Raw genomic sequence first — 26,148 nt, 5'->3', positions numbered from 1 at the left:
TTGTAACAGACTGCTCCACTTCAATTTCATTGCAATTACATGTCACACAGGGGTAAGGTTGTATTGACGTAGAAGATTCTGGGAAACGTGATTTATGATCAACCTGATCTCTTTTGATCTTGCTCTTACTGCATTACATTGAAATGGTCTTTAATGAAAGGGGAAAGGCAAATTTCAGGACTATGTGCTTAAGGCTGGCTGCACTAAAACCCAGCCAATGTAGTTTAAAATGGACATAGTGTGTATCATAGTTTAAGAAATGGTGGGTGGAAGTGCAGTATAGGCTGGTATTTGTTGCCTTGTTCACAAAAACACCACATAGGGAAGTCAACATGGCTGGTCCAGTTAAGTTTCTGGACAATGGCGATCTCCAGGATATTGATGAATAGTGACTCCATGATGGTAATGCCTCTGAACTTCCAAGGTCATGATTAGACTATCCCATTGGAGATGGCCATGAGTTTTTACTTTGCTACAGGTAGTAGTGGATCACTTACTATGTTGGGAGCTGACAACAGAATTCAAAATCGTGAAATCCTTGACAAACATCCCCAATTTCCAATGGAAAGAAGATCACAGGCAGCTCCAGGGGCCTGGGTTCACTACTGACCTGAAGTGATATCCATGTGTTCTAGCTTCTTCCCACCTCCCAAAAAAGTCTGCTGTGATAGCCCTTATGTAGGCAAAAAGAATCAAAAGGCAAGTGAGAGAGAAGTCGTTATAGATCCACTGGAAAGAAATAAGGAGGAGAATGGGATTGATAGAATTGATCTGCGGGAGCTGGCCGGACTTCAATGGGCCAAATAGCCTCCATGTGCATTATAATGAATAAGGAAGTGACTGAAGAAGAATAGGGCCTAACTCTAGTCATCAGTTGCTATTTTTGATTCAGTACTGTCCATTTTTTCTTTGGTTGTTTCACTGCTGCAGGAAGGACTATCAATAGCAAGAAAGCACAATGAAATAGAGGTGTAAAATACAGTACAATATCACACCCACTGCCTTTTGATAAAGTATATTCAAATACATAACTTGTTAAAATCAGATTGATGAACTATCACTATGTGGATACCTGGCAGCTTCTAATAACTGTCCACAGCTAGTTTAGTAATCATTCAAAGAAAATTAAAGGAGGAATGAAGACAGGCTAACCCTATTGACATCAATGGATCTGGGGCTAGAGGGTAAACAGCTTCAAGTTCATCAGCATCCACATCAACGAGGTCTTTACACACCAGCAGTGTGGTGTGAAAAAGGCCTCCTCAGACAGTTGAGGAAGTTTGGTATAGAACATAGAATAGTACAGCACATTACAGGCCCTTCGGCCCACAATGTTGTGCTGACCCTCAAACCCTGCCTCCCATATAACCCCCCCACCTTAAATTCCTCCATATACCTGTCTAGCAGTCTTTTAAGCTTTGGGTCCCCAAATCCTAAGAACTTTCTACAGGGGCACAATTGAGAGCATCCTGACTGGCTGAATCACTGCCTGGTATGGGAACTGTACCTCCCGGGGTTCCACAACCTGCCATTGTTGTTCGGCACGCCAAAGGCTCGGCCTAAGAATCCAGCTCAGATTCGAAAGCCAAGGATCTCAGGGCTCTGGAGACGGAAGGATCGAGGGTCGGTGTCTTCGGGGAAGTCGGGATATCTCCTGTGTGCCCAGACAAAGATCTCGGGATCTTTGTGGTCTTCAGGCACAGAGCCTGAAAAAAGCGACATGGCAGACTTTTAACATCATAAACCAGAGAGTTTGTTATGTCTCCCCGCTTGCTGGAAAAATGGAGATACCTCTTTCTCCCTCATTACGGAGAGAGGGAGAGAAGGGGGGGGAGGGAGGGAGGGGGAGGGGGGACAGGGAGAGGGGGGGGAGAGAGAGAGAGAGAGAGAGAGAGAGAGAGAGAGAGAGACACACACACACACACACACACACACACTACGTTGATGCCGGGTGAAGTGCAAAGTCTTTGGGGTAATTGCAAGTCTGTGTCTTTGCTGTTGCTTTGCTCATGTTTCTGTGCTCGGTAGCGGTGCAAAAGTGCTTTTTTTTGCTGGTGGGTGAAGGAGGGATTTGCGCTCTCTACTGCTTCTGCGCGGGAGGGGGAAACTTGTGGGGGGGGTACTTTGGGGTTCTGACAGTTAACTGTCTTTCATTCTTTGGGAACTCCTCTGTTTTCCTGGATGGTTGCGAAGAAAAAGCATTTCAGGATGTATATTGTATACATTTCTCTGACATTAAATTGTACCTTCAAACCTGTGAATAATATGATGAATTAAAATGATACATAGTTCATTTTTTTCATAATTAAAGACAAAGACGTTGAAATTTGATAAAGCTTGAAAGATATTAATCCACCAATAATCTGCAAAATTATCAATCCTTCCCAAAATGTAGCTTATTAAATTAATTATTCCTTTCACTTTTCATTCTGCTAATGGGAAGAAGCCAACAGAGAGCCATTAGCCAAGCAAAGTGGTGTATTAAACTGTTGTACTGATATGAATGAGCACAGAGTTAAAGTATGCCCAACCACGTCTGCTCCATGAAAGGCAATGTTATGGTGATGGAAGTCATAAACGGCTAACTTGACAATTTAGACACGAACCAATTCAAATACAGTTCTGACAAGTGTATCTGGTAAACTAATTTCAGAATGAGAAAGGAAAACTGCACACATTGTTTGCTTTAACAGCAATATACTGTGAATAATTACCATAAAAACACAACATCATCTGACAAATCTTTCCCTTCATTTCCATTTGCGTGCAGGGTTAAAGTTAAAATTTGTACTACCTAAAAAGGAATCAAGCTATTCTGTTGGCTTTTATAGTCAGGTATTCAGTACAATTCATAATCAAAAGTCTGTAAAAAAAAAAGTGGTGTGAACAAATTCAGGTAAAAGCTCCACTGGAGAGAGTACTGAGACTCCATGAACTGTGCTTGATTATTTGGTTTTAATCAGACTGTTAATGGGACATGCAATTTACCTGAAGGTAACAAAATAAAAGGTAGTGATTACCAATAAGTCTTCTCTTGATTCCTCTCCAAAGATGGCATCTATATAATGACCTTGACATTTATGCTTTCCTCAGCTGAATTGAATTGTTGACTAGATTCATACCCTCAATAGCCATTTAGCATAACATATCAGCCGACAAACACTGTCTGTTGTACCAAACATTTGGACAAAAAGGCAAAAGCAAAGGTGAACATAAGAAATAGGAGCAGGAGGAGGCCATCTGGCCCATCGAACCTGCTCTGCCATTCAGTAAGATCATGGCTGATCTGGGTATGGATTCATTTCCACCTACCTGCCTTTCCCCCATAACCCTTAATTCCCCTACTATGCAAAAATCTATCCAACCTTGTCATAAATATACTTACAGAGGTAGCCTCCATAGCTTCATTGGCAGAGAATTCCACAGATTCACCACTCTCTGGGAAAAGCAGTTCCTCCTCACCTCCATCCTAAATTTACTCCCCCAAATCTTAAGGCTATGTCCGCTAGTTCTAGTCTCACCTACCAGTGGAAACAACTTTCTTGCCTCTATCTTATCTATCCCTTTCATAATTTTATATGTTTCAATAAGTTCTCCTCTCATTCTTCTGAATTCCGGTGAGTACAGTCCCAGGCAACTCAATTTCTCCTCAGAGTCTAACCCCTTCATCTCTGGAATCAACCTGGTGAACCTCTTCTGCACTGCCTCCAAAGCCAGTATATCCTTCCTCAAATAAGGAGACCAGAACTACACGTAGTACTCCAGGTGCGGCCTCACCAGTACCCTGTATAGTTGCAGCATAACCTCCCTAAATATTCCTCTGTCTGATCAGTCCCCAAGCTGATGGGTACAAACATTGATTTGTCCAACTTCAGGTAATTTCTCCCCTTCCCCCTCTTTCTTTGTCCAGTTCCTATTCTTTTTCCCTTCTCTTCTCACCTGTCCATGGACACCCTCTACTTTCCTTCCTCCATCCTTCTCTCCCATAATCCATTGTCCTCTATCTGGTTCCTTCTTCTTTTGCCCTTGAACTTTTTTCACATATCACCTCCCAACTTCTCACTTCATTCTCCCTCCCCTAACCATCCCCCTTCCTCCTCCACTGGTTCACCTATCACCTGCCAACTTGTACTACTTCCCCTTAATCTGGTTTCTGCCCCCTGCCTTTCCAGGGTCTTGGCCTGAAAGATTGACCGGTTATTCCCCCTGATAGATGCTGCTGACTTGCCGAGTTCCTCCGGCAATTTTCTGTGTTGTGGTGAATATCCTTTGCATTTTTTGGTGGTGGGGAGAGAGGGAGAGGCTGTCAACAATAATGAAGCTAAAAAGAAACGTTTCAACTTCTACTACACAACAGTTAATAGAAATAAATAGTAGATATATTTCACTTTATAACCTGAGACCTCAACCATTCAATTTGAAACATTTTTCATACTGCAAGTTAGAAGCATTTCTAAAATTCTAAATGGTTTTGCACTGCAACTGCCCAGAAGTTTTCTCTACTGTTAGTGGCATTTTTCATATTCTCAATGCAACTGCAGTTGGAAATGCTATTTCAGAAGGACAGAAGTACAGGGACCTTCCAGAACTCAGAAACAATGTGCAATTGATCCTCTTTTTTAAATAAAATTCAGATTAAGGACATAGAGAACAGCTCTGGCACATACATGATGAAACAGAAAATGGTGGCAATACTCAGCATATGACACAATGCTTAAGGGGACAGAAACAAGGTTAACATATCAGGTCTCTTCAAAAGAAATAGAAAAAGTTAGAGATAAGAGAGTTCTGATGCAGAGTAAAGGGGAAAGGGTTGAGAGAAGAGAAAGAAAGGTCTCATATGTACCTGCACTTCATTCTCCATTGCTCTCTGAAATGTAGATGTACTGTATGTTCATTTGCCATGTGTTACTGAAAAGCTTTTGACTATTAAGCTTCTCTTCATGAACACAAACTTACCATTATCCTTACAGGCCGTCAGAAAGCACGGAATCATCTGTACAACATCTGTGACCTTATTCCTCACCATCTGCTCTTCATCTTGCAGAAGAGTGAAGATACATCTCCACAGGGTTAAAGTATCCTGTAGATCTGCAAAAGCAAAGGATGTGTTCTCAGCAATAATTATCCAAAATAACACTGTCTCAAAAGAAGAGAATATTCCAAAAGAAAATATTCTGGGCTATGATTAAAACAACATACTTTGTCTACCCCAACTCAACATCATCTGGTCAAGGTCTACACATTCAGATCTATACATCGAATTAGGGCTTTTCCCTTTGGAGCAAAGGGTGATGCGAGGCAACTTGATAGAGATGCATAGGATGATAAGAAGCATAAATAGGGTGGACAGTCAGTGCCTTTTTCCGAGGGAGGAAATGGAAATGAAAGGGTCCATGAAATTTTAAGGTGACTGGAGGAAGTTTTAGGGGGTATGCCAGAGATTGATTTTTTTTATGAAGAGAGTGGTAACTGTGAGGAATACACTGCCAAGGGTGGAGGTAGTAGCAGATATATTAGGGAGATTTAACAGACACTTCGATAGGGACATGATAAAACAAAAATTGAGGGTTATGAGAGAGGGAAGAATTGGATTCCACCTTGGTTAAAAGGTTGGCAAAACATTGTGGGCCAAAGGACCTGCATTGTACTGTATTGTTCTACTAGTATCTATGGTCCCCTGGTATCTCAGTTGAAGCTTAGTTTGACTAAGGAAGTTGGTAGGATGTTTTATTGTAACAAACCTAATCAATGTTTTAAACGTAGTTTGGATATGATCTTATTCTGGCCTAAGCACCAGGCAACTGAGCAGTAAAGAAGTAAAGAAGATTTCAATCTTGAGCCAGCAGTATAGCTCAGAAAGTCTCTCTGGGCCAGCAGCCAACAGCAACTGGAAGAAGGACCAGGTCAAGGAGAATGTGGGAAAGTGGAAAGGGAAAGAAGTGATTGGGAGTTGAAAGTGAGGGCATTGATCACTGCTGTCCAATAGACCATGAGCTTTGTATTAATTCTACTGTCTTAATCTTCAAACACTATTCTTCTCAAATGACAAAAAAGTTGCATTGATGCATGATGATTTTGGCGAATCATAGCATCAATGTTTGCCTTCATTGAGAAGTAATTCCCAATACGCAAGGCAATTCACACTTCCAGGGTCTCATAGTGTACCATTACACTTGTGGTGTTGTATGGCAACTCCAATTATCAACCTGTATTTTATTTCCTGCTGCTATAGGGGAACTGGATTAAAATATTCTGCAGTCTACTACCAAGTTTTATTTACAATATATGCTTATCTGAACAGAATACTTTCATCCCAAGCAGTTAAGTAAATCTGGATCTCATTCTGTTTCCTTGAGAAAATAAGGAATTCTTTGAGAAAAATAATTAAAATTTTGTAATCAATGAAATTAAATTACATTTCATGACCTAACTTATTTTAGACCAGTTCAGACTAGTCGAAATGCAGAATTCAATTATTCTTAAGTAAAGGGTAAAGCAAGATTTTAATGGGTGTTCAATGACTTTCTAGATGATTAAGTGTGAAACAGTGTTCTACTGAATGAGGTAATAGTTCAAGGAGTCATGTTAATTTTAAAACTGCCTCAGTAGGGTAGCATTATAAATGCAAGCAATGTAGAAATCATGCATGAATTACCGTACAATATATTGACGATCATCTCTTGGGGGAAGAATATAAACAAATCACTCTGCAATGTTGATGGATCTATACAGTTATTCACAGAGCAGCAGCAAACACATTTCCTGTCTGCTTTTTCTTCTTAGTCTAAAGTATTTACCCACCTAAATAAAGCTGTTTATTGGCAAGGAAAGATGGGACAGCAGCAATGAGGACTTCTGCAGCTGTCAATCGCATTTCTGTCTGCTGCTCTACTCCACAACTCTGTTCAACTAAATGGACCCACTGTCTGAGCTCTTCACTTATGGAATCCAAGGTTTTCTGCTGAGAAAGAGCCGTATATGAGAAAGTTATAGAAACTATTCTCAGAAGACGTATTGATTTACCATAAATGATTAGGTGGTTTGCATTACCTCCTGTTCCTTCTGCACAAGATGGATCACTAATTTTGAAGTCAGATTAAGTGTTGCACTTTGCATCTCAACACTAAAATACAGAAGGAAAAACACAGTAAGTATATAGCTGGGATTCAAAACAGAAGTTAAATTGACAAAATATATTTAAATTAAATTTAACCAAAACATCATCAACTGCTAATTTCCAAAGCATATCCCTAAACATCCTGAAACAAGTGTGTTCTTCATCAAAAGCACACGCAATTACTTAAATTATCGCACTTTCTGAGGGTCATGCAAGTACATTCTGGAGACAAACTCCTTTTCAATTATTTATATAAGTATTAGGCTTGGGTCATGGAGGTGCATACCCCTGGTTCCATTCTTTGTACATGCCATTTGCCTTCAAGGGGACAAGATGCCTGCATTCAACTTTCCAACATGCATCCCATTTTGTAATTTGTTTGCTTGAACTTGTTAGATAATTTAATGACTGGCAGTGCAGAGTGATTACTCCTAAATTAGAAGAAAATGTAAGATTTGAAAAGTTAAGCTCTTGCTGTCACATGTTATTACTATTAATTTTAAGACAGTGATATAAAGGTATTGGACAGATCTTTAGGTTGGAGTCCTAACATAAAAAAGGCTACGTTTGGGGGAATTGGGATCTAGCAGAGGTCATCCGGTAAGCCTGATTGAAAGGAAAGGAATGAATGGCAAATACAAGGCTTTAAGAGTGTGTTAGCAAGGATCCAGGAGCAGCACGTTCCTGTTAGGGTGAAGGTAAACCTGGCAAGTTCAGGACACCTTGGCAGGCAAGAGATATTGAGTCTCTGGTCAAGTAAAAGAAGGAAGCCTACATTGGGCTTGGGAGCTTGATGACTAAATAGATTAACAATACTCCTAACAAGACACACAAAATGCTGGAGGAACACAGCAGGCATCTATGCATCACAGCATCTATGGAAAGGAGAAAACAGTTGACGACTTGGGGCAAGACATTGACTGTTTATTTACTCTTTTCCATAAACGCTGCCTGGTCCAACATTTTGTGTGCGTTGCTTGGATTAAAATGGGTGGCCACTGGGAGATCCCGCTTTTTCTGGTGGATCTATTTCTGTCGGAGAGCAACAGGGAAAAAGCCTATCCCGGAGAAATTTGAATTTTCCCTTCGATGGAAATTCAGTGAAACCCTCTCTCACTGCTCCCCCTCTATGCTCCCTCCTGCCCTCCAACAGAAATAGATCCACTAGAAAAAAGCTGGATCTCCCAGTGGCCACCCATTTTAAGTCCACATCACATTTTGATATGCCTACCCATGGTCTCCTCCACTGTCGTGATGATGCCGCACTTATTATGAAGGAACAATACCTTATATTCTGTTTGGATAGCCTCCAGCATGATTACATGAACAACAATTTCTCAAACTTCCGGTCATGCCCCCCACAACCCATCTCCTTCTCCATTTCCTATACTCTTTTCCTCTCCCACCTTATCTCCTTGCCTGCCCATCACCTCCCCCTGGTGCTCCTCCCCTTTTTCTTTCTTCTGTGGTCTTCAGTCTCTTTCATCAATCAACTTTGCAGCTATTTATTTCATCCTTCCCCCTTCAGGTTTCACCTATCACCTTGTGTTTCTCTCTCCCTTCCCCCCACCTTTTAATTCTACTCCAGCTTTTTTTCTTCAGTCCTGTCCAAAACATTGACTGTGCTCGCTTCCATAGACGCTACCTGGCCTGCTGAGTTCCTCCAGCATTTTGAATGTGTTGCTCGGATATCCTGCATCTGCAGATTTTCTCTCATTTAAAATTATGAGGTGCATAGAGAGTGTAATGCCCTGGTTAAGGTTTTACTGCTAAGCATTTACTGTTAATGCTGTGGGATATTTCATTTAATAATTTTCCATAGAAGCAGTGTGTTCTTTTGGTAGTGTTTGGGTTACTGGGTTGTGATGTTCAGCTTAGGAATGTTAGGTCAGCCAATCGGGATGGTGGAATTGGGAGAAGGTTCCAGGGAAAGTTAGGTGGACAGGTTTTATGACGAACACTAAAGGGGTTGAGGTCCTTTCCGGTGGGAGATGGAGAGAGTAGATCAAGAGAGCCAGCGGTAGGATTCGATCCAACCGGAATGTACTTTTCAATGGAGTCCAAGATGGAAAGTTCTAGCAGTGAACAGGAGTTGGCACTGTGAGTATATGGACACCTCCAGCTTTTGGAAGATCTGCGCGCCAACTTTCTACATATTTGACTGTCTTAATTATAATGGCCCTCTAATTTTTTTTCTTCTTGAAGGGTCCTTCTGAAGGGTCTCAGCGTGAAACCTCGATTGAACTCTTTTCTATAGATGCTCCCTGGCCTGCTGAGTTTTTCCAGCATTTTGTGTGTGTTGCTTCATAAATACACCTTTCTTATAATTGTAAGTGGGCAGCATTTATACAGTATTCACTCAGATTGGGGTGTGGGTGGTTGAAACATCCTGGCTCTCCCAGTCTAGTGGACTCGAGTTATATTGACCCCTTATGTACGGAGTTTGAGAAAGGTGGTTCTCTCACAGCAGAGTCCATTGGCTTGTTAGCGAGGGGCTAACCGGCCGTGTTTCTAGAGACACCGGGTAAAACGGGTTTTATGGGCTTTTTTCCATTGAAATTGAGTGAGATGAGAACTACAGTTCATGGGTTAAGGTTGAAATCAGAATCAGGTTTACGAGGGTGATTGATAGGTGTGTGGCCTAAGGTAGAAGGAGTCAATTTTGGAAAACCTAGCACATTTATTTTTCAATGCAGTCTCCGCCTACATTTACACACTTAGTCCAGCGATCATGGAGCATACAGATCTTGGTCTTCCAGGAAGAGTCCACAGCAGTGGTGATTGATAAGGACATGGCCTAAGGTAGAAGGAGATGAGTTATACAGCTTTCGTTACAGGCACATGCAGGTCAACTCTTTGAGTGATTATGCAGAAAGCTTGAAGTTAATAACTCATCTCCTTCTACATTAGGCCACAAACTTATCAATCACCCATTGAGTATTTACTGATGAGTTATTGGAGGTCCAAGATCCGTATGCTCCACGCCCGCTGGACTAAGTGTGTAAAAGTAGGAGGGGACTATGTTGAAAAATAAATGTGCTAGATTTTCTAAAATTGACGCCTTCTACCTTAGGCCACTGTTATGATCCCAGCCCCCTCCTTTGTGAGAATCGCAAGAGCACCCGTCGAAAGAGGGGGGTCAGTAGACCCAGTAGGAGAGAGAGATAGATTCCGGGATTGGAATTTGTGGCTGGAATCACAGAAAACCGCTTTTAACTAACATTGGGGAGAGGGAACCAACGCTCCCCCGATTTCACGGAAGATTCATCAAGACTCGGCAAGTTCTTTCTCTTCTCCCCCCAATCTCTCTCTCTCGGTCGCCCCACGCAAAACCCAGTGACTTTCAAAGGGCTGAGGCCTGCAGACTTTCAGAGTGACTTTTATATTTCCAACGGACAATCTATTAACCCCTAGACACCAGCAGAGCTCACTTCTTAATGATGATTATTACTATACCCGCACTTTAGATTGAATGTTGACGATGTGCACTATCTGAATGTATGTATTAACCCTATTTTTGTGTCCCTTTATAAATAAAAACGTCTGAAAATAGTGACAACAGACTTCAACAGACCTCTCTATCTTTGCTGGTAAGTTATCCAGTTATGGGATATGTAATAATTGGGTTTCTCGTCTCGGGATTTGACACCAAATTGGGAGGCCAGTGAATCGGGCTTGTAAATCAAAAAACTTGAATCTGGTTACGCGGGTAGCCAGACGGGAAACCAGCAAAGATGGACGTGGGGGAATTTATGGAAAACCCGACGGAGGGGGCGCTAGAGGCGGCCACCAAATCAGACTTGTTAAATTTGGCGAAGGGGGTTGAACCTCACAGAAGTGAGGTCGTCCTTGAAAAAGCAGGAGGTACGAAGGGCCATAACTCAGTATTACGTTGGGAAGAAGGTGTTTGAAGATAGGTATTGGAAGATATCCCTGACAAAGTACCATCAAGTGGGACGGTTCAGGTAGAGGTGGAGAAATTAAAGGTGGAACGTGAACTTAAGTTACAAAAGCTGGAAGTGGCTGAGAGAGAGAGAGAGAGAGAGAGAGAGAGAGAGAGAGAGAGAGAGAGAGAGAGAGAGAGAGAGAGAGAGAGAGAGAGAGAGAGAGAGAGAGAGAGAGAGAGAGAGAGGGAAAGGCAAGAGAGAGAGAGGGAAAGGCAAAGACAGCATGAAATTCACCTAAAGAAGCCAGAAGCAGAAGAGAAAGAGAAGGAACGGGCCGAGAAAGAGAAATAGAGGCAACATGACCGGGAAATTGAGAAGATGAAGAACAAGCGAAGAGATCAAGGGTTAGACCAAGCAGAGCGGTTTCATGTTAGTTGGGAGTTGAGATTGGTGCCCCCGTTCGAGGAGACAGATGTCGATAGTTATTTCCTGCTTTTTGAAAAGGAGGCAGTAAATCAGAAGTGGCCAAAAGAGCAGTGGGTGGCGTTGTTACAAAGTGTGTTAAAGGGGAAGGCCCAACGAGCATATGCGGCCTTGTCCCTGGAGGAGGGAGGAGCGGAGAATTATGATGAGGTGAAAAAGGTAATTCTCCGGACTTACGAATTGGTACCTGAGGCATATAGACAAAAGTTTAGAAATTTAAGGAAAGGGTGGAATCAAACGTATACCGAGCTAGCCCATGAGAAGGGGGTGCTCTTGGACCGTTGGTGCACCGCAGAAAGAGTGGGCAAGGATTATGGGCATCTCAGGGAGTTATTTTTGATTGAGGAATTCAAAAGTTGTGTTCTGGAGGAGATCCGGGTGTATTTGAATGAGAAGCCGGATAAGTCCTTTTCAGAATTTGCCAGGTTGGCGGACGAATATGCCCTAACCCACAAGTCAAAGACTCCCTCGAATAGAGGTCCCCAGAGAGACCGTGGGAACGATCGAGAAAGTCCAACGAGTGAGGCAGAGGTCCCACCGGGAGCTAGCGGTAAGGTTGAGGGGGAAAGGCAAGACGGCCAGAGGGCTCCGGGTTTGACCTGTTTTAATTGTGGAAAGGAGGGCACATTGCATCTCGATGCTTTGCTCCGAGGAAGGAGATGGGAAGAGGGAAAACCACAGTCCCTATAGGGTGTGCCGTGGTAATCAGCAAATCGACCAGAGAGCCGAGGGTAGACAGAGTACGAGAGGGCTCTGGGAGTTGTCTGTCACACGGAACCGTGTCTGTGACGGAGGGAGACACACCAGTTTCCGTACGAATCTGGAGGGATACGGGCTCTGAATTATCCCTGGTTAGCCGTAAGCTACTAGAATTTGGTCGGGAAACGGGCATGGTAAAGGTGGAAGGAATAAACAAACGGATAGAAATGGTGTTCTTATATAAGGTCATTCTGGATTGTGAGTTGGTGTATGGATCAGTTGAAATAGGGGTGCCCTCAGAATTCCCGAGAGCTGATGTGGACATGCTGCTGGGAAACGACTTAGCGGGGGTAAGGTTTGGTCAGCCATGCTGCCAACCTGGCGACCGGCGAGTACGGTGGCCCCGTCCCTAGCGCCCAAAGACCATTTTGCCGGCGCGGTCACTCGCAGCCTGTCGAGAGAGACAGCTGTGAACGAGAGCAGTTTAAATCTGGCCAGTTTTGATTTGGCCGAGACGTCTTTGCCGACCCTGTGCCATGAGGGTTTCGAGGGTGGTAAGACGAAGAGTAGTAAAGTGAAAGGGGGTAAGGGAGAGGAGATAGATCTGCCTTTAGCGAAGAGAAAGGTCCTAAAGGTAGGAGATAAAGATGAGAAACAGATAAAGCTGTTGAAAGGTCCAGAGTTGGACGTGGATGATCTGTCTGGTTTGGCAGAATTGTTTGAAGAACGTGAGAGTTCGAAAGGTGTTCCCGATAATGAGAGGAGGGCAGTCCTAGATGGAAAGGATACCCTTGCCTCGAAGGGGTCTGCTGAAAGGGCCGAGGAGGTTGTTTCAGCTCGCAGGGTTGCACCTTCCCCGGGTGGGAGCTGCCCAGAGAGTAACTGGGAGGATCGGGGGAAGTTAGAATTTGAAAAAGGTACGGGTGTTGAAAGCCTGGAAGAGGCCAATGTCCCGTTTGAGTGTGTCCGAGATGGGGATGACCGAGGTGCTGAACCTGGTAACAGAGCTCAGAAGAAGTCTGAGGTATCTGATCCAGTGGAACGGGGCGGCCGTCCTTGTGGGTCAGATGGACTCGGTTCAGTGGGAAAAGGGTTAACCTTGGTAACCGGGGAAAGTGTGAGTTCCCCGGCGTCTGTACTCGAAGGAGTGATCAAAGTTAATGCAGAATTTAAGAATGGGGGGGTGAGGATTGTTGGCGAAGGAAACGAAAAGCCTGTAGTTTCCAAATCGAAGGAAGAAATCTTAAACCTGGCAGTTCGCTCACAGAGTGAGCCGGGGAATAGTGGGGCCCCCCACTCTATTGTTATGCCAGGATGGGGTGTGAAAAGGCTGCCTTCGACAGGCTACTTGAGCGAAGAGTTCGAATCAAACACCAATAGCCTGAAGGGGACTGATAAAAGGGCCAGCCACCTGGGAAAAATCGAAGAATTGGGTGAAAAGGGTCTAAGTTTGGGGCATGGTGTTGCAAAAATAACCCAGATGAACGAGGCTGGCAGGAGTTCACCACGAAAAATTACTCAAGTTCCCCACGGGGGGGCTCGCCGAAAAAGAGGTGACGGTTAATGGAGATGCCATTGTTAGACAGCCAGGCAGGTTGAACGGGTTTGCGCCAAAGCCTGGGAATACTAAAGACAGCCCTTTGGAGACCTGCCGGTTAAGTTAAACGACTGAAACGATTAGTATTCGCGTAAACTTTTGTAAATGCACCTAAGCTAAGGTCACACCTCCTTAGTTTTGTTGCTTAGGGAAAAAAAATAAATAGGTGGTTATTAAATTGAAGTCTGATGTACAATTCGCCATGTTAAGATATTAAAGAAAGGGACACTGTAGTCGTTAACTATTTGGATACTGACTTGAATGTATAACGGTAGTATTTTGTGAAAAGAAAAACTTGTGTATTGTGTTAGATTCAAAACTCCTGTAAGACTGTGGACCACTCCGTTTTAACCGCTGGTAAAAACGTTTTTTAAGAGGGGAGGTGTTATGATCCCAGCCCCCTCCTTTGTGAGAATCGCAAGAGCACCCGTCGAAAGAGGGGGGTCAGTAGACCCAGTAGGAGAGAGAGAGAGAGAGAGAAACGTGCCAAATTGCAGGTCCCACCAGGGATACAGAATAAAGACAACAGCGACTATTGTCTCATGGAGACCACGTGAAAAGCCCTTGGGCAAGGTGGGCTGGTTGAGAGAGAGATTGCATCATCCCAACCTGATTGACACCTGCGACCCCGTGAGGAAGTATAAAGGAGAGTCTCAGGGGGACAGCCCCCTCAGACGCACCAAGAAGACACGAGAGAGTGATCCCACAGCAGCGGGAAGCCATTCTGAAGGAAGCCACGTGCATTAGATTCCGGGATTGGAATTTGTGGCTGGAATCACAGAAAAACACTTTTAACTAACATCGGGGAGAGGGAACCAACGCTCCCCCGATTTCACGGAAGATTCATCGAGACTCGGCAAGTTCTTTCTCTTCTCCCCCCAATCTCTCGCTCTCTCGGTCGCCCCACGCAAAACCCAGCGATTTTCAAAGGTCTGAGGCCTGCAGACTTTCAGAGTGACTTTTATATTTCCAACGGACAATCTATTAACCCCTAGACACCAGCAGAGTGTCTAGTTATCCAGTTACGGGATACGTAACACCACGAACTTATCAATCAGCCCTTGTACTATCACCGGCATATGGCATGAAATTTGTTAACTTAGCAGCAGCAGTTCAATGCAATACATAATCTGGCAGAGAGAGAGCGAGAGAGAAAAATGATAAATAAAACATGATAACTAAACAAGTAAATCAATTATGTATATTGAATAGATTCTTTTAAAATGTGCAATAACAGAAATACTGTATATTAAAAAAAAGTGAGGTAGTGTCCAAGGGTTTAATGTCCAAAGCTTCAAAGTCCATTTAGGAATCAGGTGGCAGAGGGGAAAAAGCTGTTTCTGAATCGCTGACTGTGTGCCTTCAGGCTTCTGTATCTTCTACCAGACAGTAACAGTGAGAAAAGGGCTTGCCCTGGGGTGCTGGAGGTCTTTAATAACAGATGCTGCCTTTCTGAGACACTGCTCCCGAAAGACGTCCTGGGTACTTTGTAGGCTAATGCCCAAGATGGAGCTGAATAGATTTACAACCTTCTGCAGCTTCTTTCGGTCCTGCGCAGTAGCCCCTCCATACCAGACAGCGTAGCAGCCTGTCAGAATGCTCTCCACGGCACATCTATAGAGGTTTTTGACTGTATTTGTTGACATGCCAAATCGCTTCAAACTCCTAATAAAGTATAGCCACTGTCTTGCCTTCTTTATAACTACATCAGAATGTTGGGACCAGGTTAGATCCTCAGAGATCTCGACACCCAGGAAATTGAAGCTGCTCACTGTCTCCACTTCTGATTTGCTCTATGTGGATTGGTATGTGTTCCTTTGTCTTACCCTTCCTGAAAGGTGAAATGTTTAAGGAGAAGATGAGAAGGAGCTTCTTTACGCAGAGGGTGGCACATGTGTGAAATGAGCTGCAAGTGCAAGTGTTGGATGTGGATTGGATTTCACAAATTTAAAGAGAAATTTGGATAGGTACTTAGATGGAAGGGGTATGGAGGGATATGGTCCAGGTGCAGGTCAATGGGACTAGGCAGATTAATAGTTTGGCACAGTCCAGACAAGCCTAAGAGCCTGTTTCTGTTCTGTGACTCTATCTACAATGGAAAAAAATAGAAATTTTACATTACTAGGGAGGAGGAATCTGCAGCCTTAAGAAGGATAAATCTCCAGGGCCTGACCACGTGCACCCTTGGGCACTTTTGGAAGGCAAGAGAGGAAATTGTGGAGCCCTTTAGCAGAGATATTCGCTTCACTATTAGCCACTGGTGAAGACTGGAAGGTGGATAACAATGATGAAGGGTAGCAAGGACAAGCCAAGGGAATACAGGCCAGTCAGCCTGAAATCTGTAGCGGGGATGTTAAAGGAGGGGATTCTGAGGAAGCCAACCGTTAGATATAGAGAGTCTGATTAGGAGTTTGTATGGCTTTGTACATGCGAAGTCATGCTTGATAACCCTTTTGGAGTTTTTTGAAGAAGTAACCAAAAAGGTACAAGGCAGTGAATGCTGTCTATCTGGACTTCAGTAAGGTCTTTGAAAAGGTTTTGCAGAATAGGTTGTTCAGTGAAGTTAGGTCTTATGGAATGCACAGATAGACAATAGACAGTAGGTGCAGGAGTAGGCCATTCGGCCCTTCTAGCCAGCACCGCTATTCAAGGTGATTATAACTGATCATACACAATCAGTACCCCGTTCCTGCCCTCTCCCCATATCCCTTGACTCCGCTATCTATGAGAGCTCTATCTAACTCTCTCTTGAATGCATCCAGAGACTTGGCCTGCACTGCCTTCTCGGGCAGAGATAATAGGTAGGTAGTTCTGAAGATTCAAAATTGGTTCTGAGGTAAAGTCCAGAGGGTGGTGGTTGAAGGTTCTCTCTCAGAATGGAGTTATTCATTATTTACTCAAATGATTTTAAGATGAATGCACAAGGTTTGATCAGTAAGCTTGCGGATGACACAAAATTCTGAGGTGTTGATTGTGAAGGTTATCATATTTTACAGAGGAATCCTGATCAGCTGGGGAAGCGTGGTGAGGAGTACCGAATGGATTTCAGAGTGAAGTGATGCATTCTGGAAAGGTAAAACTGCATAGGACTTATACTATGAATGGTAGGGTATGTAGGAGTGTAATGGATCTAGGAGTGGAAGTGCTTAGTGTGTTGTTAACTGTATCACAGGTAGGCAGGGTGGTGAGAAAGGCATTTAGCGCGCAGGCCTTCATCAGGCAGGGCACTGAGTACATGATGTTGCAGTGGTACAAGTTGTTGGTGAGGCTATTCCTGGAATACCGCATACAGTTTTAGTCACCCTGTTATAGGAATGTTACGCCTGTGTCCCAACTCTGAGGGGCCGAAGAGTACAAAGTAGCCCCCTCCTTTTTGAGAATCGCAAGATCGCTGTTAAGTCAGGGCAGGAGACCCAGGAAATGAGAGAGACACGTTTGGAATGTCCTGGCCCCTCAGCGATACAAAGCCACGGAAAAGGTCATTGTCTCTTGGAGATGGAATTGTGTATTGAGTACTATGCTTCGTGGAAGCCCTCAGGCAACGTGGGCTGGTTGGGGGGTGGCATCATTCCACCCTGATTGACATCTTGAGACCCCGTGAGTGGGGATAAAAGAGGGTCTGGGGAATGGCCCCTTGAGATGCACCAGAAGAAAAGCTATAACTCCTGTAACAGCGTAATAGCGAAAACCGGTGGAAAAGCCCACGTGCGTCCTTTTCCATTTGCCTCGGAATTGGTGGGTCTTACCACGGAAGAACGGCTTTAGCTAACACAAAGGAGAAATCAGCCTCAACGACTCTCGAAGGATTGACATCATAAAAGGAATGGGCAAGTTTTAAAACTCTCTCTCTTGACTCAAACCAAAGGCTGCAGCCTGCAGCTTGAGTGAACTAAAGTGACTTTTATACTTCTATCAGACAATACATTACCCCCTAGACAACGATAGAGCTATTTCTTATTGATTATTATTATACCCGCACTTTTAGATTTAGTATTGACGACATATATTACCTGTATGTTTGCATTGATATTATTTTTGTGTATTTTTATCAATAAATACTGTTAAAAATAGTACCATCAGACTTCAACGGACCTCTCTATCTTTGCTGGTAAGTGACCCAGTTACAGGGTACGTAACAATTGGGGGCTCGTCCAGGATTTGACACCAAATTGGGAGGTCAGTGAATCGGGCTTGTAAGTCCAAACTTGGATCTGGTTACGCGGGTAGCCAGATGGGAAACCAGCAAAGATGGACCTGGATGAATTTATAGAAAACCTGACTCTAGAGGCGCTAGAGGCGGCCACCAAATCAGACTTGATAAAAATGGCGAAGGGATTAAACCTTGCAGAGGTGAGGTTATCAACGAAAAAGCGGGAGGTGCGAAGGGCAATAACTCAGTATTATATTGGGAAGAATGTGTTTGCAGCTAAGGTACTGGAAAATATCCCTGAAAAGGTACCAGCTAGTGGGACGACTCAGTTAGAGTTGGAGAAGTTAAGGTTGGAACATGCAATTAAGTTAAAGTAGCTGGAAGCAGCTGAGAAAGAGAAAGAGAAAGAAAGGGCCGAGAGACAAAGGGAGCATGAGCTCCAGCTAAAGGAGTTGGAGGTGAAAAGGGAGCAGGACAAGGCAGAGAAACAGAGGAAACATGACTTGGAGATGGAGAAGTTAAGACAAGAGCGAAGAGATCAAGGGTCAGACCGAGAGGAGCAGTTTAATGTTAGTCGGGAGTTGAGGTTAGTACCTCCGTTCGAGGAGACCGATGTTGATAGTTATTTCTTACTTTTTGAAAAGGTGGCAGTGAATCAGAAGTGGCCCAAAGAGCAGTGGATGGTGTTGTTACAAAATGTGTTAAAAAGGAAGGCACAATGAGCATATACAGCGTTGTCCATGGAGGAGGAAGGGTCGGAGAGTTATGACAAAGTAAAAGCAGCCATTCTCCAGACTTATGAGTTAGTATCTGAAGCATATAGACAACTGTTCAGAAATTTAAAGAAAGGGTGGAATCAGACGTATACTGAGTTTGCCTATGAGAAGGGTGTGCTCTTGGACTGTTGGTGTACAGCAGAAATAGTGGAAGAGGATTTTTGGCGTCTCAGGGAGTTAATTCTGATTGAGGAATTTAAAGGTTGTGTTTTGGAGGATATCCGGATGTATTTGAATGAGAAGCCGAATAAGTCCATCTCCGAATTTGCTAGGTTTGCAGATGAATATGCCCTAACCCACAAGACAAAGTTTTCCTTGAATAAAGGTTCCCAGAGAGACCGTGGGAATGATCAAGAAAGCCCGCCGGTTGAGGCAGAGGTCCCGCCGGGAGCTAGTGGTAAGATTGAGGGGGAGAGGCAAGACGGCCAGAGATTTCCAGGCTTGACCTGTTTTAATTGTGGAAAGGGGGGACATAGTGCATCGAGGTGCTTTGCTCCGAGGAAAGTGACAGGAAAAGGGAAAGCAGCAGTCCCTATTGGATGTGCCGTGGTAATCAGTAAATCGACAAGAGAGCCCCAGGTAGACAGAGTACAAGAAGGGTCTGAGAATTGTATGTCAAACAGAACCGTGTCTGTGAGGGAGGGAGACACACCAGTTCCAGTACGGATCTGGAGAGACGCGGGGGCTGAATTATCATTGATTAGCAGTAAGGTACTGGATTTTGGTCGCAAGACAGGAATGGTAGCTGTGAAAGGAATAGGAAAAGGGACGGAAATGGTGCCCTTGCATAGGATCATTATGGATTGTGAGCTGGTACCTGGACCAGTTGAAATGGGGGTGCAATCAGAATTCCCGAGAACTGATGCGGACGTCCTTCTAGGTAATGATTTAGCTGGTGGTAAGGTTTGGTCAGCAATGATGCTGACTAGACAGCCGGTGGAGGCTCCGCCCCTAGATTCCAACATCTATCCCGCATGCGTGATCACTCGCAGCGTGTTGAGAAAGGCAACTGAGAACGAGAGCAGTTTAAATCCGGCCAGTATCGAGTTGGCCGAGACGTTTTCACCGACCCTGTACCACAAGGGTTTAGAGGGTGGTAAAACTAAGAGTAGTAAAGTGAAAGAGAGTAAGGGAGAGGAGGTAGACCGGCCCTTAACGAGGAGAAAAGTTATAGAGGCACGAAATAAAGATGAGAAACAGATAAAGCTGTTAAAAGGTCCAGAGTTGGACATGGATGATCTGTCTGGTTTGGCAGAACTGTTTGAAGAAGTTGAAAATTCTAAAGGTGTTCCCGATAATGAAATGAGGGCAGTCCTAGATGAAAAGGGTGCCCTTACCTTGAAGAAGTCTGCTGGGTTGGCAGATGAGGTTGTTTTAGCCCGCGGGGGTGAGTTTACTCCGGAAGGGAGTTGCCCAGAGAGTAGCTGGAAGAATCAGGGGAATTTAGAATTTGGACCAGGTACGGGTATTGAAAGCCTGGAAGAGGCAAATGTTCCATTTGAGTGTGTCCAAGATGTCGGTGCACGTGGTACTGAACCTAGTAATGGAGCTCAGAAAAAGTCTGAGGTATTTGATTCAGTTGAAAAGGAATGCAGTCCTTGTGGGTCAGATGGACTTGGTTCAGTGAAGAAAGGGTTAACCTTGGTAATAGTGGGAAGTGAGAGTTCCCAGGTGTTTGTGCTCGAAGGTGTGTTAAAAGTTAGTGAGGAGATCAAAGGTGGGGAGATGAATATTATTATTGAAGGAAAAGGGAAATATGTAGTTCCCAAATTGAATGAAGAAAATTTAAAGGCTGGACTGATATCAGAAGCAACCACCAGGCTAGAGACAATGGCTTGGTACCAGAAAACCTGTGAATCAATTACAGGTTGAGTTGGAAGGTAAAGGGGCCCCACATGCTATTGTTATTCCAGAGTGTGGTGTGAAAAGGCAGAATTTGAAATGCTGTTTGAACAAAGAGTTTAAACTGAAAACTAATAGCCTGAAGGGTCCTGAAGAGAAAACTAGCAACTTGCATAAAATTAAAAAATTGGGTGGAAATTCAGAAGATGGTCTAAGTTTGGAACACATTGTTGATAAAATAACTCCTATGGAAGGAGCAGACGAAAGCCTATTTCGCCAGGGTGCACAAGCTCCTCACGTGGGAATTAACCAGAAAAGAGGCGAGGGTTAATGGGGACTCCATTTTTAAATAGCAGAAGCCGGTTTTAAGGGATTTCGACAAAGCATGTGAATAATAAAAGACAACCCACATGGAAGCTTGCCTGTTAAGTTTGAAAGCAACATAAAGATTAGTATTTGCATGAACTTTTGTAGAATACCCGTAAGCTAAGATCACAACTCTTTAGTTCTTGTTTGCTAAAGAAAAATAAGACCTAAAAATAGGTGGTTATTAAATTGGAGTCTGATGCTACAAGACTTTAGTAAGGTACAAGATGTTAAGATATTAAAGGAAGTGACAATGTAATCGGTAACCATCTAGATACTGAATTGAATGTATAACTGTATTACTCTGTAGAAAAAAAAACACTTTTGTATTGTGTTAGATTCTAAAATCCTGAAAGACTCTGTATTACTTCGTTTTTTTCCGATGGTAAAAAACGCGTTGAAGAAAGGGGGTGTTACACCTGTGCCCCACTCCTTTTTGAGAATCGCAAGATCGCTATTAAGTCAGGTCAGGAGACCCAGGAAATGAGAGAGAGACGTTTGGAATGTCCTGGCCCTCAGCGATACAAAGCCACGGAACAGGTCACTGTCTCTTGGAGACGGAATTGTGTATTGAGTACTATGGTTCGTGGAAGCCCTCAGGCAACGTGGGCTGGTTGGGTGGTGGCATCATTTCACCCTGAGTGACATCTGAGACCCCGTGAGTGGGGATAAAAGAGGGTCTGGGGAACAGCCCCTTGAGACGCACCAGAAGGAATGCTAGAACTCCTGTAACAGCGTAATAGCGAAAACCGGTGGAAAAGCCCACATGCGTCCTTTTCCATTTGCCTCGGAATTGGTGGGTCTTACCACGGAAGAACGGCTTTAGCTAACACAAAGGAGAAATCAGCCTCAACGACTCTTGAAGGATTGACATCATAAAAGGAATGGGCAAGTTTTAAAACGCTCTCTCTTGACTCCAACCAAAGGCTGCAGCCTGCAGCTTGAATGAACCAAAGTGACTTTTATATTTCCACCGGACAATACATTATCCCCTAGACAACGATAGAGCTATTTCTTATTGATTATTATTATACCCGCACTTTTAGATTTAGTATTGACGACATATATTACCTGTATGTTTGCATTGATATTATTTTTGTGTATTTTTATCAATAAATACTGTTAAAAATAGTACCATCAGACTTCAACGGACCTCTCTATCTTTGCTGGTAAGTGACCCAGTTACGGGTACATAACAAGAGAAAGACATGCAGAATCCACAAGGGGTTTGGAATGTCCTGGCGCCTCAGCGACACAAAGCCACGGGAAATGGCCATTGTCTCTTGGAGACGGAATTGTGTATTGAGCACTGGGCTATTCATCGAAGCCCTCAAGGAATGAGCAACATGGGCTGGTTGAGGGATTGCATCATTCCAACCTGATTGACATCTGAGACCCCGTGAGTAAGGATAAAAGAAGGTCTGGGGAACAACCCCTTTAGACTCACCAGGAGAAATGCTAGAAATCCCGTGACAGCGTTTAATAGCGACAGCCGGTGGAGGGCCCACGTGTGTCCTTTTCCGTTGCCCGGGATTGGGGCCCTACCATGGAAGACGGCTTAGCTAAAGAAGAGATCACCACCAACGAAATTTCGAAGGATCGACATCATAAAAAGGAAAAGCTGGCAAGTTCTAAAAAAATCTGTCTTTCACCAACTAAAGGCTGCAGCCTGAATGAACTAAAGTGACTTTTATATTTCCATCGGACAATACATGATCCCCTAGACAACGATAGAGCTTATTTTTTATTGGTTATTATTATACCTGCACTTTTAGAGTTAGTATTGATGACGTATATTATCTGTATGTTTGCATTGATATTATTTTTGTGTATTTTTACCAATAAATACTGTTGAAAATAGTACCATCAGACTTCAACGGACCTCTCTATCTTTGCTGGTAAGTGACCCGGTTACGGGGTACGTAACAGGAACACGTGTTCAAACTGGAAGCAGTGCCGAAATGACTTATAAGATAGCTGCTGGGACTGGAGGGCCTGAGTTAGAGGGAGAGGTAGGCCAAGCTAGGCCATTATTCACAAGAATGCAAGAGAATGAGGTGTGACCTTAAAGAAGTGAGAAGCACAGATAAATGTAGATGGTAACAGGGCAGAGAAGTCCAAAACTAGAAGGCACAGGTTTATAGTGAGAGGAGAAAGATTGAAAAGGAACCTGAGGGGCAATTTTTTCATGCAGGGATGGTGAGAATATGGATCGAGATACCCGAGGAAGTGGTTGAGGAGTGTACAGTACCATTTAAGAAGCATTTGGATAGGTACATGGAGGGGCGGGGGCTTGATTGAACGAGGTTTCGAGGCTGATGAATCTGTATTCATGTTATATTGCACTTTGACTCTAAAACAACTTGCTGAGTTTTGAATTAAATTGATCTTTAAAAATACTGTAAATTACTTCAGAAGATCTATCATGAATGGTAATCTTTTGTCTTTCATATGGTAGAAATTGAAAGGTATTGTGAAGTTTGTGGGCTGCATTTTTGAACATGACTACATCCTTATTAGTTATAATTAAAGAAGATACTCATGATATTTTTGAATTGAGGACAATTAACTAATGAAATTGAATTAAAAAAATCAATTTTGCTCTCATGAAAAGTCTGCACGGATAAATAATGTTTCAGTACTGCGAGAAGGTAATTTAATAAAAAGAAATATTTCAAGCATATTGCTCTAATTTGCCTTGGTTCCTATAGTTTCCATGTGTGGGGTAGACAGACTTGGCCAAAATGTGAGACCGAGAAACCTCTCCAACTGTTATTCAAGTATGAAAATCCAAGTCTTCATGGAAACTCAATAAACATACAATATATCTATAAAATACTTCCATTCACTCCTTGGGATTTCAAATTTTTGCACACATGTGGCAATGCATCAAGTTCCTGTGTCAAACGGTTCATTATGAGACCATACACAAGGGGCACTACTATTACAGCGTCTAACCTTTGATTGTATCTACTGGTTGGTTAACAGCTGGGGACATTATGCTGAAATATAATGATCCACGAGGGCTGTATTTTACATAAGTAAATAGAAGCAGTAGCGAAAAAAAAAAGGTTCTGCACAAATGTATGTATTACAACAGCATCTGTGGGCCCTCATCAACCAACCATACATTTAGACTTTTAGCTGTAAAGATTCATCCAAAAAATAACATTAAACAGGGTTGAACACCAAAATTCAATGGCCGTGAAATATTTCTGTATGTTAAAAACTTCTGTGAAAGCAGCAAAACACGGAGAGCTGCTGGCGACGGTTTCAAGTGCTGATCTCAGGCTTCAATTCCCCACAAACGTGTACACGTGTGTGCGCATGCACACACACACGCGCACACACACGGAGGTTTTCCTTTCACAGTCTCACATAGCTTCTGAAAGTGAAATATAATATGTAAGTGAGTGGGATGGTTTAGGTGGAGATAATACAGAGAAGGATGAAATAATTCACTAGGCGTGAGTTAATAAGATAACGTACAATATAGGCTGGACAAACTTGAGTTGTTTTCTCTGCAGCAGTGGAAGTTGAGGTGAGACAGGGCAGAGGTTTATAAGATAATGAAGGAACAGACAGATTAAACAGCTGATAATCTTTTTTTCTCAAGGCTGAAATGCCTAATACTAGAGGGCATGCATTTAAGGTGAGAGGGGTCAAGTTCAAAGCTGATGCCCGGGACAAATTTTTAAACACAGAAAGTGCTGGGTGCCTGGAATGTACTGTCAGCGATGGTAGAGGAGGCAGATATGGCAGAGGTATTTAAGAGGCTCTTAGATAACCTCAAAATTGTGCACAGAATGGGCATGATATGGACATTAAGTAGGCAGAAGGGATTAGTTTAGTTAGGGATTTGATTACTAATTTAATTACTTTGGTACAACACTGTGCTTGAACACTGGTGCACCTCAGGGGGGTGTGCTCAACCCACTGCTCTACTCCCTCTATACCCATGACCGTGTGGCTAGGCATAGCTCAAATACCAACTATAAATTTGCTAATGATACAACCATTGTTGGTAGAATCTCAGATGGAGATGACAGGGGGTACAGGAGCGAGATATACCAACTAGTGGAGTGGTGTCACAGCAACAACCTGGCACACAACGTCAGTAAGATGGAAGAGCTGATTGTGGATTTCAGGAAGGGTAAGATGAAGGAACACATAACGATCCTCATGGAGGGATTAGAAGAGGAGAGAGTGAGCAGTTTCAAGTTCCTGGGTGTCAAGATTTCTGAGGACCTGGTCCCAACCTATCAATGCAGCTGAAGAAAGCAAGACAGTGACTATACATCTTTAGGAGTTTTAAGAGATTTGACATGTCAACAAATACACTCAAAAACATCTATAAGTGTACCATGGAGAGGATTCTCACAGGCTGCATCGCTCTCTGGTATGGGGAGGGGGCTACTGCAGAGGACCAAAAGAAGCTACAGAGGGTTGTAAATTTGGTTGATTCCATCTTGAGTACTAGCCTATAAAGTACCCAGGACATCTTCAAGGAGCAGTGTCTCAGAAAGGCAGCATCCATTATTAAGGACCTCCAGCACCCAGGACATGCCCTTTTCTCACTGTTACCATCACGTAGGAGATACAGAAGCCTGAAGGCACACACTCAGTGATTCAAGAACAGCTTTTTCCCCTCTGCCATCCGATTCCTAACTGGACATTGAAGCTGTGATCACTACTTCACTTTTTAAATATATATTATTTCTCTTTTCACATGATTTTTAATCATAAACTGGAATTTATTTATTTATTTATTTTAACTTGTTTTTCTTCTATATCATGCATTGCATTGAACTGCTGCTGCTATGTTAACAAATTTCACGACACACGTATTGTCCGATATGTACTGATATTTGTCTATTCTCTACCTTTTGCTGTACACTGTAAAACTTTATTCTGTACTCTCATATTGTTTATCCTTGTACTATCTGAATATACTGTTGTAATGAATTGATCTGTATGAACAATATGCAAGAAAAGTTTTTCACTACCTTAGTACGTGACAATAATTAACCAATTCACTAATCTTCAAGTCACTAATTCTGACACTTAACTTTCTGTTAAGTGTACACTACACTACAACTTTCTGCGGATATAAATTAACATACTGAAAGTGCTGGAAATCTGAAAAAAAACCTGAAAATATTGGAAGAGTTTAGCTCATACGGCAGCAATTATGAAGCACGAAATGCTTCAGTTAAAAGACACCTCAT

The 26,148-nt window shown here is 43.1% G+C and overlaps 1 protein-coding gene across 3 annotated transcripts in view; it reads right to left on the bottom strand.

Annotated features, from left to right (window-relative positions):
* The window catches only part of LOC132402765 (thyroid adenoma-associated protein homolog), a 440,832-nt gene that overhangs the window by 66,351 nt on the left and 348,333 nt on the right, over positions 1-26,148 (bottom strand). For 2 of the 3 annotated variants that reach the window (XM_059985752.1, XM_059985754.1), the window contains 3 exons: positions 7,054-7,126; positions 6,805-6,964; positions 4,960-5,091 (listed from right to left, as the gene is read on the bottom strand). In XM_059985752.1, coding sequence (XP_059841735.1) covers positions 4,960-5,091; positions 6,805-6,964; positions 7,054-7,126 — 365 coding nt within the window. The remainder of the gene's footprint in view (positions 1-4,959; positions 5,092-6,804; positions 6,965-7,053; positions 7,127-26,148) is intronic. The other variant, XM_059985753.1, reaches the window with a different exon arrangement.

The sequence above is a fragment of the Hypanus sabinus genome, chromosome 12 (genome assembly GCF_030144855.1).
Source record: "Hypanus sabinus isolate sHypSab1 chromosome 12, sHypSab1.hap1, whole genome shotgun sequence".
In the NCBI taxonomy this organism is placed as follows: domain Eukaryota; kingdom Metazoa; phylum Chordata; class Chondrichthyes; order Myliobatiformes; family Dasyatidae; genus Hypanus; species Hypanus sabinus.
Note: the sequence above shows the minus strand (reverse complement) of the source record. Positions and strands in the feature narration are given on the sequence as shown.